The 16,532-nt window shown below is 40.5% G+C and overlaps 1 protein-coding gene across 1 annotated transcript in view; it reads right to left on the bottom strand.

Moving 5' to 3' along the window:
- Wdr43 (WD repeat domain 43) overlaps window positions 1-603 on the bottom strand; it is a 43,869-nt gene extending 43,266 nt beyond the window's left edge. Inside the window, exon 1 of the mRNA XM_038319838.1 lies at window positions 341-603. Coding sequence (XP_038175766.1) covers window positions 341-565 — 225 coding nt within the window. The 5' untranslated portion in view covers window positions 566-603. The remainder of the gene's footprint in view (window positions 1-340) is intronic.
- Between the last annotated feature and the right edge of the window lie 15,929 nt (window positions 604-16,532).

Consider the following 16,532-nt stretch of genomic DNA (forward strand, 5'->3'; position numbering starts at 1 on the left):
TGATGAGGACACGCCGGGGAGCCAGGCCTGGTAGTGAGAAGCCGCCCCTGGAGGAGTTGGGGGGGGGGGGTAAGGACTTCGCTGAATATGGCGGCCCGGCTAAAGCCGGGCGCAGACCTCATGGAGAACGCGGGATCGGGCCGCACCCTCTGACCGCCCCCTCGGGACAGGCCGCACTCACGGCTGCGGAGCGGAGCTAAGGGGCGCCGCCGTCAGCTCCGCGCTTCCTCGCCCCGGGCGGCCCGGACCACGCGCGAAGTGCTGCCACGCGCCGCCCAGCCCGGGACGCCGCAGCCCGGCCGGGAGGGCGCCCTCCCCGCCGCCGACCCGCTCGCTCTACCTTGGCCTGCAGCCGCGCTGGCGCCCAGGCCAGGCAGGTGCAGGTACCGCTGAGGTGCGCGGAAGGCACGTACTCCTGGTGCAGCCGGTTGTTGGCTGTCTCCCACACTCGCAAGTGGCCGTCACTAGACGCTAAAGCGAAGTAGGCCTGCCCGTCCGGCGAGAAGGCGCAGGGGACCCCCGCCGGGGCCAAGGGGTCGCAGCTACCGCCGCCACCGGCCGCCATTGCTGCTCTGGCTCCGAGGCAGCCACGTGTTCGCCCATGCGCAGGCGCACCGGCACGGGGCGGGGCCTGAAAGGAGGAAGTAGGGCGGAGGGAACGCTGGGAGCCTGGGGAGTGGCTGTTCGTGACGCATTAGAGCTTTGAGCGGGGCCCACCCTGTGGACGGTGGCTCGGAGGGGCCCACTTAAATTACTGTGAGAAGGACGCGAGACTGGAGAATTTATTACATACTGCAGAACAAGGCCCTTCATTTAAAGATATGTTATGTAAATGACTAGACGAAATGTTTAAAGGAAATATTAACTTACATCTCCAAGATTGTAACAACTGTTTCCATCTTCCTTTAATCCCTTCAAGGATTTAGTCATGTGCTTACAGTAATTATCCAATCATAGTACTATCAAAGTAAAAGTCGGGGCTTGGAGAAGAAAGACGCCTGTTTTGGCTATGTTAACATACACATGCTATAGGAAACGAAGGGAAGTCGAGTTGAGCTTGAATAAAGAAGCAGTGCATAGCGGCACGTGCCTTTAATCCCAGAGTTTGGGATGCAGAGGCAGTCAGATCTCCGAGTTTGAAACTACCCTGGTCTACAAGTCAAGCTCCAGGACAGCCAGAGATACACAGAGAAAGCCTGTTTTGAAACCATACCCCCTCCCCAAAAAGGGCCTAAAGAAAAAAATTTAGAGCCAAGCTAAGAGATCAATAAGAGAATACGGATCCTACAAAGTAGAATGAGAAGAGATAACAGTGAAATGGGATAAAAGCCAAAGAGTGAGATCCCCTGAAAACCTGGGCATTTCAGAAACAAGGCATGATAAAGCCATGTTAGAGGCTGATAGATAATACCTGAGAACTGTTATGCCCAGATCACAGACTACCCACAAAAACAACCAGGAGATCAAGTCCTGTATGTAAAAGCAAAGAGCCTTTATTCTTACACAAGTTTGCAAACTCAGACTTTCCATGTGTCCTACGTATTGGAATGATTGGAGAGCCCCGAGCTCAATTAGAGTTGGGTTTTTATAGTAGCAAAGGTGGGGGTGATGAATTTCTAAGGTTTAGGACCTCTGATTGGCTAACATTTGTCTAGGGATGTCCTGATGAAAAGAGATGGGTGTGTGCTGGCAGGTGATCCTATCTACAGCGTGATGGAGGAGTGTCTATATGTTACTTTCATTGGTTAATAAAGAAACTGCCTTGGCCCTTTAATAGGACAGAAAATTAGGTAGGCGGAGTAGACAGAACAGAATTGTGGGACAAAGAAAGCTGAGTCAGGCAGACGCTTCAGGCAGTCTCCATATGCAGTTGCCATGCTTCTCCTCTCCAAGAGAGACGTAGGTTAAGATCTCTCCTGGTAAGCAATCACCTCGTGGTGCTACACAGATTACTAAATATGGGTTAAAGGAAGATGTGAGAATTAACCAATAAGAGGTTGAAACTAATGGGCCAGGCAGTGTTTAAAAGAATACAGTTTCCGTGTAATTGTTTCGGGTGTAAAGCTAGCCGGGTGGCGGGATGCAGCCCCCCCCACCCCCCCCACCCCCCGCCGCTCCATCTACAACAGCGGTTGAAGCATTAAGGATTTCTTTTGGTTGGTCTGTTCCTGGTTGGTGCCAGGGTAGTCTCAGTTTGAGGTCTTTATCAGAATCAGGTATTGCCTCGGGATAAACTACTGAGACCCCAGGCCTCTATTGAGCTTGTCATGGCTGAGTCCTACAAGAACCAGTGGGCTTTGCTGTGGAATAATCTTCTTCTGCACTGGAAAGATTTGTCACTTGAATTAGTTTAATAAAATGCTGATTGGCCAGTAGTCAGGTAGGAGGTATAGGCGGGTGACCAGACTAAGGATGATGTGAAAGAGAAGGGTGGGGTCAGGAGTCACAGCCAGATGCAGAAGGAGCAAGAGATGAACGTGCCATGCTAATAAAGGTACCGCTTCATGGCTAAACATAGATAAGAATTATGAGTTAATTTAAGTGTAAGAGTTAGCTAGTAATAAACCTGAGCTACTGACCAAACATTTGTAATTAATGTAAGCTTCTGTGTGGTTATCTAGAACTGACAGGTGGGAGAGAACCATCCATTTACAGGACTTTGCAAGACCCAAGGTTGTCTGTTATAAAAGAGCAGATAGGAGTCTGCATTGAAAGACCTAAGACAGTTACCAGCAAACGCTATTGTATGTGGTAAGGTAGAAACTATCGGTATTATCAATTTCTTAAATAGGAAAACTGGAATACTATAAGAGATCCTGGCAGTTAGGAGCCAAGGAATACCTCAAAATCACTGTAAGCATAGCAGTTTACAGCCATGCTCCAGGGAAAGGTTTCCCTAATGTAACAATAGGGGAGGGTTTCCCCAGCCAAGTTGTTACAGTTCTGCTCAGGTGCCCTGGAATGTAACAACTCTGCTCCACTATGGGAAGGTTTCACTGCGAAAGTGTTACAGTTCTGCTCCATTCCATTCTAGAAGACCTCACTCAAAACTCATTCACAAGGTTTATTGGGAGGGAAGAACCCAGTGGGTAAGATTTTCCACCACCTCAGAAAGCTAAGGAATGGGCTGGATCCAGCAGTCAAAGTTACAGTTTTAATTCTAGCCATGTTGTTTAGCAAATCAAAGACCGGTGTGGTGAGAAAAAGAGAGATACGGTAGCAATAGTTTCAGATGAAAAAGCCTCTAAACAGTTTGCAGTGTGTTTAAAGATATATGTAGGCTTGAGAAAAGAAAAAGAAGTCCTTAAAAGAAAAAAAGAGAGTAGTTGGGTGTAGTGACACACACCTTTAATCCCAACACTTGACAGGCAGACAGATCTCTGTGAGCTCAAGGTGTGGTGGCACACAACTTTAATCCTAGCACTTAGGAGGCTGAGGCAGGCAGATCTCTGTGAGTTCAAGAACAGCCTGGTCTACAGAAGGAGTTCCAGGACAGCCAAAGATACACAGAGAAAACCTGTCTCAAAAAGCCAAAAATTCAAAATAAAAATAAAAGAAATAGAGTTTAAAATAAAGCCACATAAAGATGAAAAACACACAGAGAGTCTGGATACTGTATATTATTGTGTTGTCTTTGAATTGCATGACTACTGAGGAAGGAGCAACAGCTATTAGGAGACATTTGATTATAAATGCTGCTGAATTAATTCAACATATATATTTTGAAAATGCCTTGACTTTAAAATATAAGTCAAAGGTATGTTAGTTTGAAGAAGAGGTTTTGCTTTTATTCCCACAGAAAATGAGAGGCTGTGGATTCATTCTGGGTTTAAAAAAAATCAGATTTGATCAAGGAAGACCCCCTAAAAAAATCTCTGATAGGAGTGAATGGCCCAGATGTCTGAATTCTACATTTAGAACAGATTCAAGACTGCTGCCTGAGATAATCAAGTCTCCCAGGATACTCCAGTCAGGACTTGGTCATAATTTTAAATTTTCTTTAGGTCCCCATAAGATTAACTGCACCGCCAATCAGCAGGAAGTAGCCTGGAAAATTATGCCCACGTTCCCAAAAAATGGACTATGGATATTTTCCTTTGTTTAGAATGTTGGTTACAAGTTCCTATGAATAACAATCAGACATAAAGCTAAACAGTGATATTAGATTCAGAGTTATTGTTTAAAAAGTAGGGGGGAAGTGCTGTAGAACAATGGTCTTTTATCCTGTCACTTGTATTATATTTAATAAGATGCTGATTGGCCCGTAGCCAGGCAAGAAGTATAGGTGGGGCAACCAGGCAGGAAGTAGAGGCAGGGAAATGAGAACAGGAGAATTCTGGGAAGAGAAAAGCTCATTCTTCAATCAATTGTGACCCAGACACAGAGGAAGCAAGATGTGACCCAGACACAGAGGAAGCAAGACGTGACTGCCTCGCCAAATAAGGTATCGAGCTATGTGGCTAAAATAAACAAAAATTATGTGCTGTGGGAGCACATTCTGTTCCTTCTGCCAATAGCTTTTAAGATACCAGCCCACTTGGGCGTGGTCTCTTATACTGTAAAAGCAGTGGGAACCATGTGCCGGTTCTCTTGCTTAAGCTCTCACTTCCGGCTGCTAGACTCTTTTCCTACTCGCACAGAGGATTGTTGTCTAGGTGAGTGATCTGTAAGTTTTCCCCTTAAATAAATAACCCTTTTATTAGTCATAATTCTGAGCTGGTGTAGGATTGTTTTGTAACTTACATCATCAATTATGGGCTAATATAAGTTATAAGAGTTAATAAGAAGCCTGAGTTAATAGGTCAATTGGTTTATAATTTTAAAAAAAGATTTTCCACCATCTGCGCCATGGTGGAAAAGGGCAAGGAGCAAACTGAACAGGCACAGGTCTTCTCTAGGGCTTCTTAGGGGAGCGGTTTTTCCAGGCTGGAGATTTACAGGGAGGGAATGGTAGGATTTCACTTCCTGAGCTTGGACAAGCTCAGAGATTGGTTGGATTTCATGCTCTGGGATTTGCTTGTTTTGTACTGCCTTGGTCAGGGGCTATGTTTCTTTGGCTCAAATTTCAGGGCCTGAGTGTGTTTCTTTGATGGGCCTTTTTACCCTACAGTATGTGACAAGGAAGCAGCAGACAGCTGTACTTCTTCTCACTTTACACCCAGATGGCCCTTCTGTCCCCAAACATACTAACCCTTAGACCCATTTCCCTTCCTCCGCTCTTCTTCATTCTTTCTTTCTTTTTTTGTTTGTTTGTTTTTCTGGTTTTTTTCAAGACAGGGTTTCTCTGTAGCTTTGGAGCCTTCCCTGGAACTAGCTCTGTAGCCCACACTGGCCTTGTACTCACAGAGATCTGCCTGCCTCTGCCTCCTGAGTGCTGGGATTAAAGGTATGCACCGCCACCTCCTGGCTTTTTTAAAAAATTTGTTTATTTGCATTGGTGTTTTGCCTGCATGTGTGTCTGTATGAGGGTGTCAGATCTTGGAGTTAGGGACAGTTGTGAGCTGCCATGTGGGTGCTGCTGGGAGTTGAACCTGGAAGAGCAGTCAGTGCTCTTACCCACTGAGCCATCTCTCCAGCCCCTCTTCATTCGTCATTTAACTCTATCTTTGTAATCCTTACTCCCTCTCACCTTCTCATCATACACCTCTGGCAGAACTGCAACTGGTCAAAGTCTAGCTCTCCACCCACAAACACCTGAAAGGAGCTAGGGAGAAGCCACACACTACTGGGACTTCTGCTCACTTTCAGTTCACAGTTCCTAACTTTACTTGAGAGGTCAATATTTCCAAGTTAGGAAATAGTTGTTCCCTTGGCCAGGCAGTGGTGGCACACGCCTTTAATCCTAACACTCAGGAGGCAGAGACAGGTGGATCTCTGTGAGTTGGAGGCCAGCCTTGTTCCCTAGTACAACTGTTGCCATAATTGTGAGATACTAACTCACAACTTTCCTTACCTCACACCTCCTTCCACATCCTTGTTCTTGCCATCCATCTTTTCTGCAGGTGACCCTGCTTCCTATTTCCTAAGGAAACAGAAGCAGTCAGCAAAGAATTGTCACGGGCTCCCAGAAACACCAAACTGCCCCAGTTCCAAAGGCCAGCCTCCCCTTCAGTTCTAGGTTATATCTCCTCCTACCTGCTTAGCTCCAGGATGTCACTTAATTGAGAAAGTCTCCCCTTTCCTTGCTAGCATCAATTTTTACCTCTTAACTTCCTCACTATCAACATAAACATTCTATTATTTCTCCCTTAAAAAAATATTCACTGCTAGATGTGGCGCACACCTTTAATCCCACCACTTGGGAGGCAGAGACAGGTGGATCTCTGAGTTTAAGGCCAGCCTGTTCTACAGAGTGAGTTCCAGAACAGTGAGGGAAACATGGGGAAACCCTGTCTTGAAAAGAAAATAGGTAGATGGATGATGGATAGATGGATGGATGGATAGATAGATAGATAGATAGATAGATGATAGATAGATAGATAGATGATAGATAGATAGATAGATAGATGATAGATAGATAGATAGATATTAGACAGATAGTTTCTAATTTTTCTTTAAAAACAAAAGTATTTTTTAGAAACTAGCCATTGTTACTCTCTTTCCAGGCAAAGGAGTTTTCACACATACCCCTCTGAAATTAGAGAGGACACCAGAACCTCCATACAATGTAAATGTGCATCATCATTACCATCCTTTATAGTCTCACATGCCCCCCGCGTTCTGATTTCATGTCTTTTGTCTTTAGTCTTCCTCATTTTCCCCACTCTCTGACATGGTTCCTTGGGGCACTTCTTTCTCTATAAATCTTAGCCACCATCCGTGTGCTGATGGTCACAAATGTAGACCTCCAACCTTCGTCCTTCCCCTGAACTTAAAACTTGTATATTCGATTCCCTATTCACCATCTTCATGTGGATATGGTGGTGAATTTAGTTTCACCAAAAAGGCTGTGTCTGAGTTGCAATTCTGTTCACTGTAGATGTTGCCTTATTTGGAAATAAGACCTTGACTATGTAACCTGGTTAAGGATCTCAAGATGACAGTATCCTGAAGTAGACTCTAAATCCAGTGATTGGCACCCTTCTAAGGAAAACCTGGAAGATAGAGATACACATAACAAGGATGGCCACAAAAAGACAAGCAAAACCAGGTATGAAGGTACATATCTTTAATTCCAGCAGAGATGGGTGGATCTCTGTGAATTTGAGGCCTGCCTGGTCCACATAGAGAATTTCAGGACAGCTACACAGAGAGATACTGTCAAAAAAGAAGAAGGAGAGGAGATGGAAAGAAGAAGAAGAAGAAGAAGAAGAAGAAGAAGAGGAGGAGGAGGAGGAGGAGGAGGAGGAGGAGGAGGAGGAGGAGGAGGAGGAGAAGGAGGAACGGAAGGAAGGGGGAGATGGGGGAAGGCCTGGCAGTGTGTGGAGGCCCAAAAATGTGAGTCTATTTTTTTAACCTTCTCTGAAGGTCAGAGCTTGTTTAATGTTGTTGACAACAAGTGTGGCCTAGGGTGTGGTTATTTGGTCTTTTTTGACATTAAGATGACCCATACAGGTAGATCCACTCCATCCTGACCAACGGTCAGAATATTTAAGTATATTTTTGCTTGTTTTTTTTGAAATAGGAGGTTTGACCTTGGGAGTGGCTTAATTAAGACACCCTAACTTTACTTTTATGTATAATTTTTAATGTGTCTGAATATTATACTTGCATGTATGTGTGTATACCATGTGTGCACGATGCCAATGGAGGCCTGAAGCGGGTGTCAGACCCCCTGGAACTGGAGTTACAGATGGTTGTCAGCCATCATGTGGGTGACAGGAACTGAACTTGGGTTTTCTGGAAAAGCAGTCAAGGCTCTTAACTACTGAGTCATCTCTCCAGGCCCCTTTCCTTCCTTCATTTCTTTTTCTTCTTTGGACTGGTTCTGAAGTTTCGATAGGCAAGCACAGGGCTATAACCTCAGTCCTTTTTCTCTTTAGCTCACTCTGTATATCAGGCTGACCTCAAATTCACAAAGATCCACCTGTCTCTGAATCCCAAGGGCTGGGATTAAAGGCATACCACCACTGCTCAGCACCTCAATTATTTTTAAAGTTATGTGTGTGTGTTGCTTTTTGTTTTTGTTTTTGAAACAGACTCTGTGGGTAAAGGCACTTGCCAACAAGCCTAAAAACATGAGTTTGGACCTCAGGACCCACATGGTAGAAAGTGAGGTTAAACTTCTGTGAGTTGTCCTCTGACCTCAACACACAAGTCTCTCCTCCATCTCCTTCTCCCTTGCCCCATTTCTCTCCCATCTCTCACTGTAATTTAAGTAATTTTTAAGAAAAGATTTTTCCAGAAGCAAAGGACGTGAAGTTCTACACTGGAAGCACTTGGAAAACAAAGCCCATCTCATTTTAAAATGGTCCAAAATCTTGAATCAACATTTTTCTAAATCACGTGGTCATTAAGCACATGAAAAGATGTGCATCACTATTATGGGAATGTAAATTAAAACCACAGTGTCACAGAATGTGCGGAATAGGGAAACATTGCACACCACTGGTAGGAATGTGAATTTGTAAACCCTCTGTGGAAAACAGTATGGAAAGAAGAAGAAAGAACAATATAGAGGTTCCTTAAAAAAAAAAGTTAAAAATAGAACTATCATGTGATCCATCAATCCCATCTGGGCAGATAGGAGAAGGAACTGAATTCAGTATATCAAAGAGGTTGTCAGCAGTCCTGCATTCCAAAAAGATTATCCACAATAGGCAAACTACACAAATAATCTAAATTCTCACTGGTGAATGAGTGATTACAGGAAATGTATGCATACATTGAGAATGATATTTAACCTTTAACAAGAAAAAGTGTGTGTTGTCTGCCACAACATGGATAAACCTGGAGGGCATTATATCAAGTGTGATTTCAATCACAGGACAAGCACTGCTTGGTTTTAGTTTTATGACATTTAAAATGACATCTAAAATAATCTGTTGTGTAGAAACTGAGTCATATGGTGGTTAGAGAGGCAAGGGGAGGGAAACTGAATAAAAGAAAATCGGAGGGGTCAGAAGACTCAACAACTTCAAAAACTGGAAGGACAATGGCCGCTCTTCCAGAGTACCCAGGTGCGATTTCTAGCATCCACGTGGTAGCTCACAACTATCTGCAACTCCATCTCCAGAGATCAGATCCCCTTTTCCAGCCTCCATGGGTGCCAGGCACACAAGTGGTGCATAGACACACATGCAGTCAAAATCACCTAGGCACATAGAAAAAAATAAAATTAGAAAAAAACACCTAAATAAAAACATAAAAATAGGAAATAAAAAAGAAAAAAAAGCCTCACAAATGATGGCTACTGTGGATGAAATCACACTTAAAATTACATCACTGTGAGTAATTCATGAGGAGATTCAAAGAGTGAGAGAACATAACAGTTATCAGGAATCAGATGGAAACGTCTTCTCAAAAAGTAAAAGCAAGAAGATATTAAAGTATGTCAAAACTCTAAGGAAAAATAAAATTTGAACCCAGAAAACATAGCTATCAAGAGTGAGAGTAGAAGCTAGGAGGTGGTGGTGCACGCCTTTAATCCCAGCACTTGGGAGGCAGAGGCAGGAAAATCTCTGTGAGTTTGAGGCCAGCCTGGTCTACAGAGTGAGTTCCAGGACAGCCAGGACTGTTACACAGAGAAACCCTGTCTCCAAACAAAACAAGAAGAGTCAAATCAAGATGCTTTATGACATAAAAGATGTATAGGGCTTTACCTCCTGAGTTCTTTTTTGGGAGTGAGTGAAGGATGATTTCTCTACAGTGAGTGAATCAGGAAAAAGGAAGATGGGATATAGGAAGCACAGAAGAGTGGACGGAGAGGCTGAGGCAACCTCCAGTTGATGGTGACTCTGGAGGACAACGGGCCAGCTGATGGAAATGAGATGATCCAAAGTCTGAGAAATGTAAGCAAATGAAAATGACAGAATAACCAATATGAATGCAGATATGGCATGGAGTTTCATACAGCTGGAAGAGGGTAAGTTGAGTCAATGACAAATGAATGTTTAAAAATTATCCTTTAACTATAAAAACTAAAACAAACTTTATGCAGAAAAGGAATAAACAACTATAGTGTATATAATTGGGTTGACTCTTATGACATTGCCAGTGATTAAACCATTGGTTCTAACCTTTCTAGTGCTTCAACCCTTAATACAGTTCCTCGTGTGGTGAGCCCCTACCATAAAATTATTTTTATTGCTACTTCATAACTGTAATTTTGCTACTCTTATGAAATGTTATATAAATATCATTGAAAATCAAAAATTTATCTAAAAAATGTAATATTATTGGAAAGGGTATCATTAATTTGACAAGACAAAATTGAATCCATGTCAAATGGTACTGAGAAATTAATTGAAAGAATTCATACTGTTAAATTTGACAATCAAAATTTGTTAAAAAGTTATGATGGTTTAGCAGAGAAAGTATCTCCAGGAAGGCAATCTGCATGCTATCCAAACAATGTCCAAGGATGAGATGTTATCTTTAAAGAAAAAACATCAAACCTTGGAATCACTTGTGCAGAATGAGGACCAGAGGCTAGGTGCCTCAATGAACTCACTAGAAATATATACAGGCCATGAGATTAAGGCTTTACAAAAGACAGTAGTAAAAAAATTGAAACGATTGAGGAAATTATTGGAGCTGATGATCAGGGAAAGAAGGTACAAGGACAGGATTTAACATTGCCGGTAGCTATCAGAGATTACTTACCCAGGGTTTTAGCTTTTACCCTGTAATCTACTCTGACAAAGTATCAGATTCTGAAGGCTCAAAAGGATCCAAAGAAAGTAGATGGATACCTATAGGAATGAATGATCTAAAAGAAATTAAGCATGCAGTAGTAACTTATGGCTTGCATTCCACATTTGTTAGGGAGATGGTAAAGACATGAATTTCTAGCATTAGAGCCATGCCACATGACTGGTTTCAGTTAGTTTCAGCAGTCCTGGATGATGGGCCTCATTTGATGCGGAAATGTTATTTCAGGGAAAAGCCAAAAGTTTTAGAACAACGGGGAAAAGTAAAAGGGCTTGAGACCTCCCAAGATCAAATTCTTGCTGAGGGCACTTATGTTGACCCACAGGCTCAAGCTCTTCATGCTGAACAAATCTTGTCCCTATGCCACAAAACAGTCTTAAATGCTTGGGACAGGATTCAAGAACTAGAAAGACAAATTGAATCTTAAACAGGGCCAGAGAGAACTTTAGTGACTTTTTACAAAGATTAACTAAGGCTGTACAAATAGGAGTAACAGCCTCAGATGCTAGATGAGTACTTATTGAATCTCTAGCTTTTGAAAATGCCAACTTAGAATGCAAAAAGATATTTGGATCTTTAAAGGTTAGAGCAGCACCAATAGATGAATGGATCCTGCATACAATGAACATTGAGACATTTGAATATAATACTGAGTCTCGGATAGGAGAAGCAATTTCCAAAGGTATGAGGAGACATCAAAATGCCAAATGTTTTAATTGTGGTAGAATAGGACATCTGAGAAAGTATTATAGACAAGGAATTCCAAGAAATAATGTCTACTCTGGGAATGGCAAAAACAAAAATATAAACCTTCTGGATTATGTAGAAGGTGTGGCAAAGGCCAACATTAGACCAATGCATGCAGATCAAAAAAAGACAGACAATGCAACCAGATACCATTAGGAAACTCCTTGGGGGGCCTCTCGCAGGCCCCCAAGTCAAATGTGGTTCAGTCATTCCCAGTCTCTGTGGAGGACATGTCTCACCAGGAAAATTAAAATATCCAGAGCCTTTTGAAAAAAAAAAGCTATACTGTTCTGGATGATGGAACAAACATGGAGGATGAATCAAAAATTCCAATAGGAGTTAGGAAACATATATTCTGGCATACTTCTATAAGTGATCAAAGACCAAAATTAAGAGTGCGTATAAATGACATTGGAATTGTGATGAGTATCATTACTCCATAATCTTGGCATCCAAATTGGCCTCTTCAAAAAGCAGATGTTCAATTCCTAGGAATTGAAACTGTATCTCAAGTGAAACAAAGCATGAGATGGGTTGAATGCATAGGGATAAAAGGACAGAAAGGAAGGCTGCGGCCATATGTGACCAATATTGCAGTGTATTTATGGGGTCTTGGCCTGCTGCAGCAATGGAATACCCAGATTAACATTTCTACAGTCCTAGAAACTCATAATTCTGGGAAGGATATTTTAAGGTACTATACACAAAAGTCACTAGCCATTCAGGCTGTACAAGAACACAAAGCAACTTAACAAACCTTTAGAGGTACCAATGCCCCTACTTTTAAAATGGCTAACTGAGAAACCAATATGGGGTAAATAGTGGCTATTAACAGAAGACAAACTGCAGGCTTTAGAATAGCTGGTACAGGAGCAACTAGATGCTCACCATATTGAAGAATCAACCAGTCCTTGGAATTCTCCTGTATTTTTTGTTAAAAAGAAATCTGGTAAATGGAGAACAGTGACAGATCTAAGAGCTGTCAACAAGGTAATTCAACCTATGGGCCCCCTACAATCTGGAATTCCTCCTCCTTCTCTGTTACCAAAAGGATGGTCTCTTATAGTTATTGATTTAAAAAATTGTTTCTTTACTATACCTTTACAAGAAAAGGACAGAGAAAAATTTGCCTTAACAGGGCCAGTTTATAATTCTCAGCCTCCTAGGAGATACCAGTGTATCATCCTTCCACAGGGAATTCTCAATAGTCCCACCCTATGCCAATACTTTGTAAATCAGCCATTGGAAATAATATGTAAAAAATTTCCTAAATCTATAATTTACCATTACATGGATGACATTTTGCTATCTAATTCAAACATAGATACTTTATAAAAAATGTTTTAAAAAGTAAAAAAAAAGTTTTGTCAAACTGGGGATTACAAATTGCTCTTGATAAAATATAGAGAGGAGATCCTGTCACTTACCTAGGTTATAAAATAGGTTTACAAAAATTAGAACACAAAAGGCACAAATTAGGAGAGACCAATTGCAGACTCTTATGACTTTCAAAGATTGTTAGGAGACATTTCCTGTCTACGACCAGCTGTTGGGATAACACTTGATCTAATAGTTCATTTAAACAAAACCTTAGTTGGTGGCAAAGACTTAAATAGTCCCAGAGAATTAACAGCTGAAGCAGAAAAGCAATTGATTGTTGGTGAAGAGAAATTATAGGAGGCACATGTGGATAGGGTGAATCTAAATCTTAATTGCATTCTAGTCATACAGCCTTCCAGAATTTCTCCTACAGGAATTTTAGTGTAAAGGGAAGATACTATCTTAGAATAAATCTTTTTACCACATAAACCGAGTAAAAAATGAAAACTTATGTGGAAAAAGTCTCTGAATTAGTTATAAAAAGAAAATTAAGACCTTGTCAACTAGCAGGTATAGACCCAGCAGAGATTATAGTGCCTTTTACTACTAATGAAATTAAAAATTTATGAGAAGACAATGAACCTTGGCAAAGGGCTTGTGCTAATTTTTAAGGAGATATTAATAGCAATTATCCCAAAAGCAATAGAATTTATCTTATAAAGAGAACTACTTGGATCCTTCCCCACATTGATCAGGACACACCAATAACTGGAGCCCGTACATTCTATACTGATGCAAATAAATCAGGAAAGTCAGGTTAAAAATCAGAAGATTTAATAAGGTGGAACAAAGCCCTTATAATTCTGTCCAAAAGGCAGAATTATATGCTATTTTCATGGTACTAAGAGATTTTAAAGAATCTCTTAATATAGTTACTAATTCACAATATGCAGAAAGAGTTGTCTTGCATATTGAAACCACTGAATATATACTAGATGATACAGAATTGACTTCATTATTCAGGTACAAGATATAATCAGGAATAGGCTTTGTCCCATATACATAACACACATCTGATCCCATACAGGTCTTCCAGGTCCTCTAGCACAAGGTAATGCAGAAATTGACTGATTATTGATTGGAAGTGTGCTGATGGCCTCAGAATTTTATAAGAAACATCATGTCAATAGCAAAGGTTTAAAGAAAGAGTTTCTATTACATGGCAACAAGCTAAGGAGATTATAAAAAGATGTCCTACTTGCTCTTTCTATGACCAAACACCACTACCTGCAGGGAGTAACCCAACGGATACTTAAAGGAATGAAATCTGGCAAATTTATGTGTTCCAATTTGCATATTTTGGAAAATTAAAATATGTACACCATACCATTGACACTTATTCAGGTTTTCAATGGGCAACTGCTTTGAGCGCAGAAAAGGTTGATTCAGTAATCACACGTTTATTAGAAGTTAGGGCTATCATGGGCATACTACACAAATAAAGACAGATAATGATCCAGCATATGTCTCTAAGAAAATAAAAGTATTTTGCTTATTATAATATAAAGCATATTACAGGTATACCAAATAATTCTACAGGTCAGGCAGTTATAGAAAGATCAAATCAAACTATAAAGGCTATGTTAAACAAACAGAAAGGGATGGAAAATACCCCCAGAAATAGGTTACATAATGCTTTATTAACCCTGAATTTTAACACTAATGAGAAAGGGACAACAGCAGTGGAGAGACATTGAATAATAGAAAAGTCTTCTTAAATATATATATATATTCTTAAATATATACATATATATATGTATGTATATATATATGTATATATATATATATATCAATGATGTGTTGACCTCACAATGGAAGCCAGGAGATGTACTATGTTGGGAAAGGAGTTTTGCTCTTGTTTCAACAGGCAAAGAAAAGTTATGGATACCATCAAAATTAATAAAGATTTGGCTTGAAAAAGAGAAATCTCTTGAGAAAGAGAAATGATGGCTCATCCACAGAGGTGACAACCAATCAGGTGATAAGGAAACCTCATAAGGGTTGAGGCAGGGTTCTATTCTTGTCTTTCCAGAAAAATACTCATCTTCAAAAACTCAAGAGATCCTGGACATCTAGATGCTTAAAGATGATAGGTCATCCTTTAAATAAGGTGCAATAAGAATCTCTAAACATGAACTCAAATAATAGTCATGACTCACTTAAAAATCAAAGCTGGCTTTTGAAATGGCTCTGTCCTTCTCTAAATCAAATCATGTTGTTAAAATAAAAATTCAGAGTTTCTGTCTCATGTCAGGAGCCATGGTATGGGACAGAAAGAAGAAAGAATTTAGAAAAAAATTTACTTCATACCTATTTTTGTCTCTATTGTACCTTTCATTGAATATATGTCTGTATAAATAATGTTTAAGTTTTCCACAATGAACAATGAATTTCCTGCAGTAATCTTTGACGTTTCCAGGAAGAAGATGGGGCCCCACAACAACAACTCTACCTGCTTGATATGACATCATGATGCTGATAGTGCTACTATAAAACCTGTTTTGGGTACCAGCTGCTCAAGATGGTTCCAAATTGGTTAGCTGAACTGGTGCACTTTTTTACAATGTTCTGGCCTGAACTCCAAATAGGGACCTCAGAAAAACCCTACTGAATACTCAGACTATTTGCAATTATGCCAGACATAATTGGAATTAATCATCATTTTACTTTCACAGAATCTCATAGAAAGAACATCGTGCCCATGACAGCTGGAAGTAATTCTAGAAGATGGCATCCCCTCTCCCAACAAAGTTTGTCCTCAGGGTTAGGGACATCATTTAGGGGTTGATTATAATTGGTATAGGGTTGGGGGTTGGGGGAGGAAATATGTAAGCTCAGGGATCTCTTCGAAAAAAAGAAGGGGAATTGGATTGGATAATAGATTAGTGTGAGCTTACTCACACTAATAATAGTGAGTAATAGAGTGAAATCTTGTGAGCTATTATTTATAGGCAATTTACATTGGTATAGATTCTTGTATATTGATACGAACTTAAATTATATTGAATATGTTCCTATTTTCATCTACAATATTTGTATACCTAGGAAAAGTTATTTTGTCATATTGTAGGCATGCTTCTACCTTTGCTTAAGACATTTTTTATATTGATACAATTTTAGGATATATTTATCATATTGCAATATACATTTCTACCTCTGATAAAGATACTTATACATTGTTTACATTTTGAGGTTATTGTCCTCATTTGTTGCAGTTGTTTAAAGACTGTTTAATATTCTAATATGAAGTCTTAGTCTTTAAGTATACAGATTTTAAGAATTATAGGTCAGTAGTCATCCATGTTTGTAATACTTATAGTTAGACTAATCAGGTTCTTTAGATACATAGAGATTGTATTCTGCATAGATAGGTAATCTTCAACCACTTCAAAGAGCTGTAGATTTAAATAACTTAGGGTTCTGTTGACTTTTACTCTAGGCCTTAGCCAAAGTTGGTTGCTCCAGTGTTGCTAATGATACTTTGGGTGATTGCACAGGTAGCCAGTTGTGTCTGTCATTTGTCGCACATTTTCGAAGTTGCTTGATTGCACTTCCTGCTTACTCAAGTAATATTATTTCCCTTCTCAGGTCTT

This window comes from Arvicola amphibius, chromosome 2 (assembly GCF_903992535.2).
Source record: "Arvicola amphibius chromosome 2, mArvAmp1.2, whole genome shotgun sequence".
In the NCBI taxonomy this organism is placed as follows: domain Eukaryota; kingdom Metazoa; phylum Chordata; class Mammalia; order Rodentia; family Cricetidae; genus Arvicola; species Arvicola amphibius.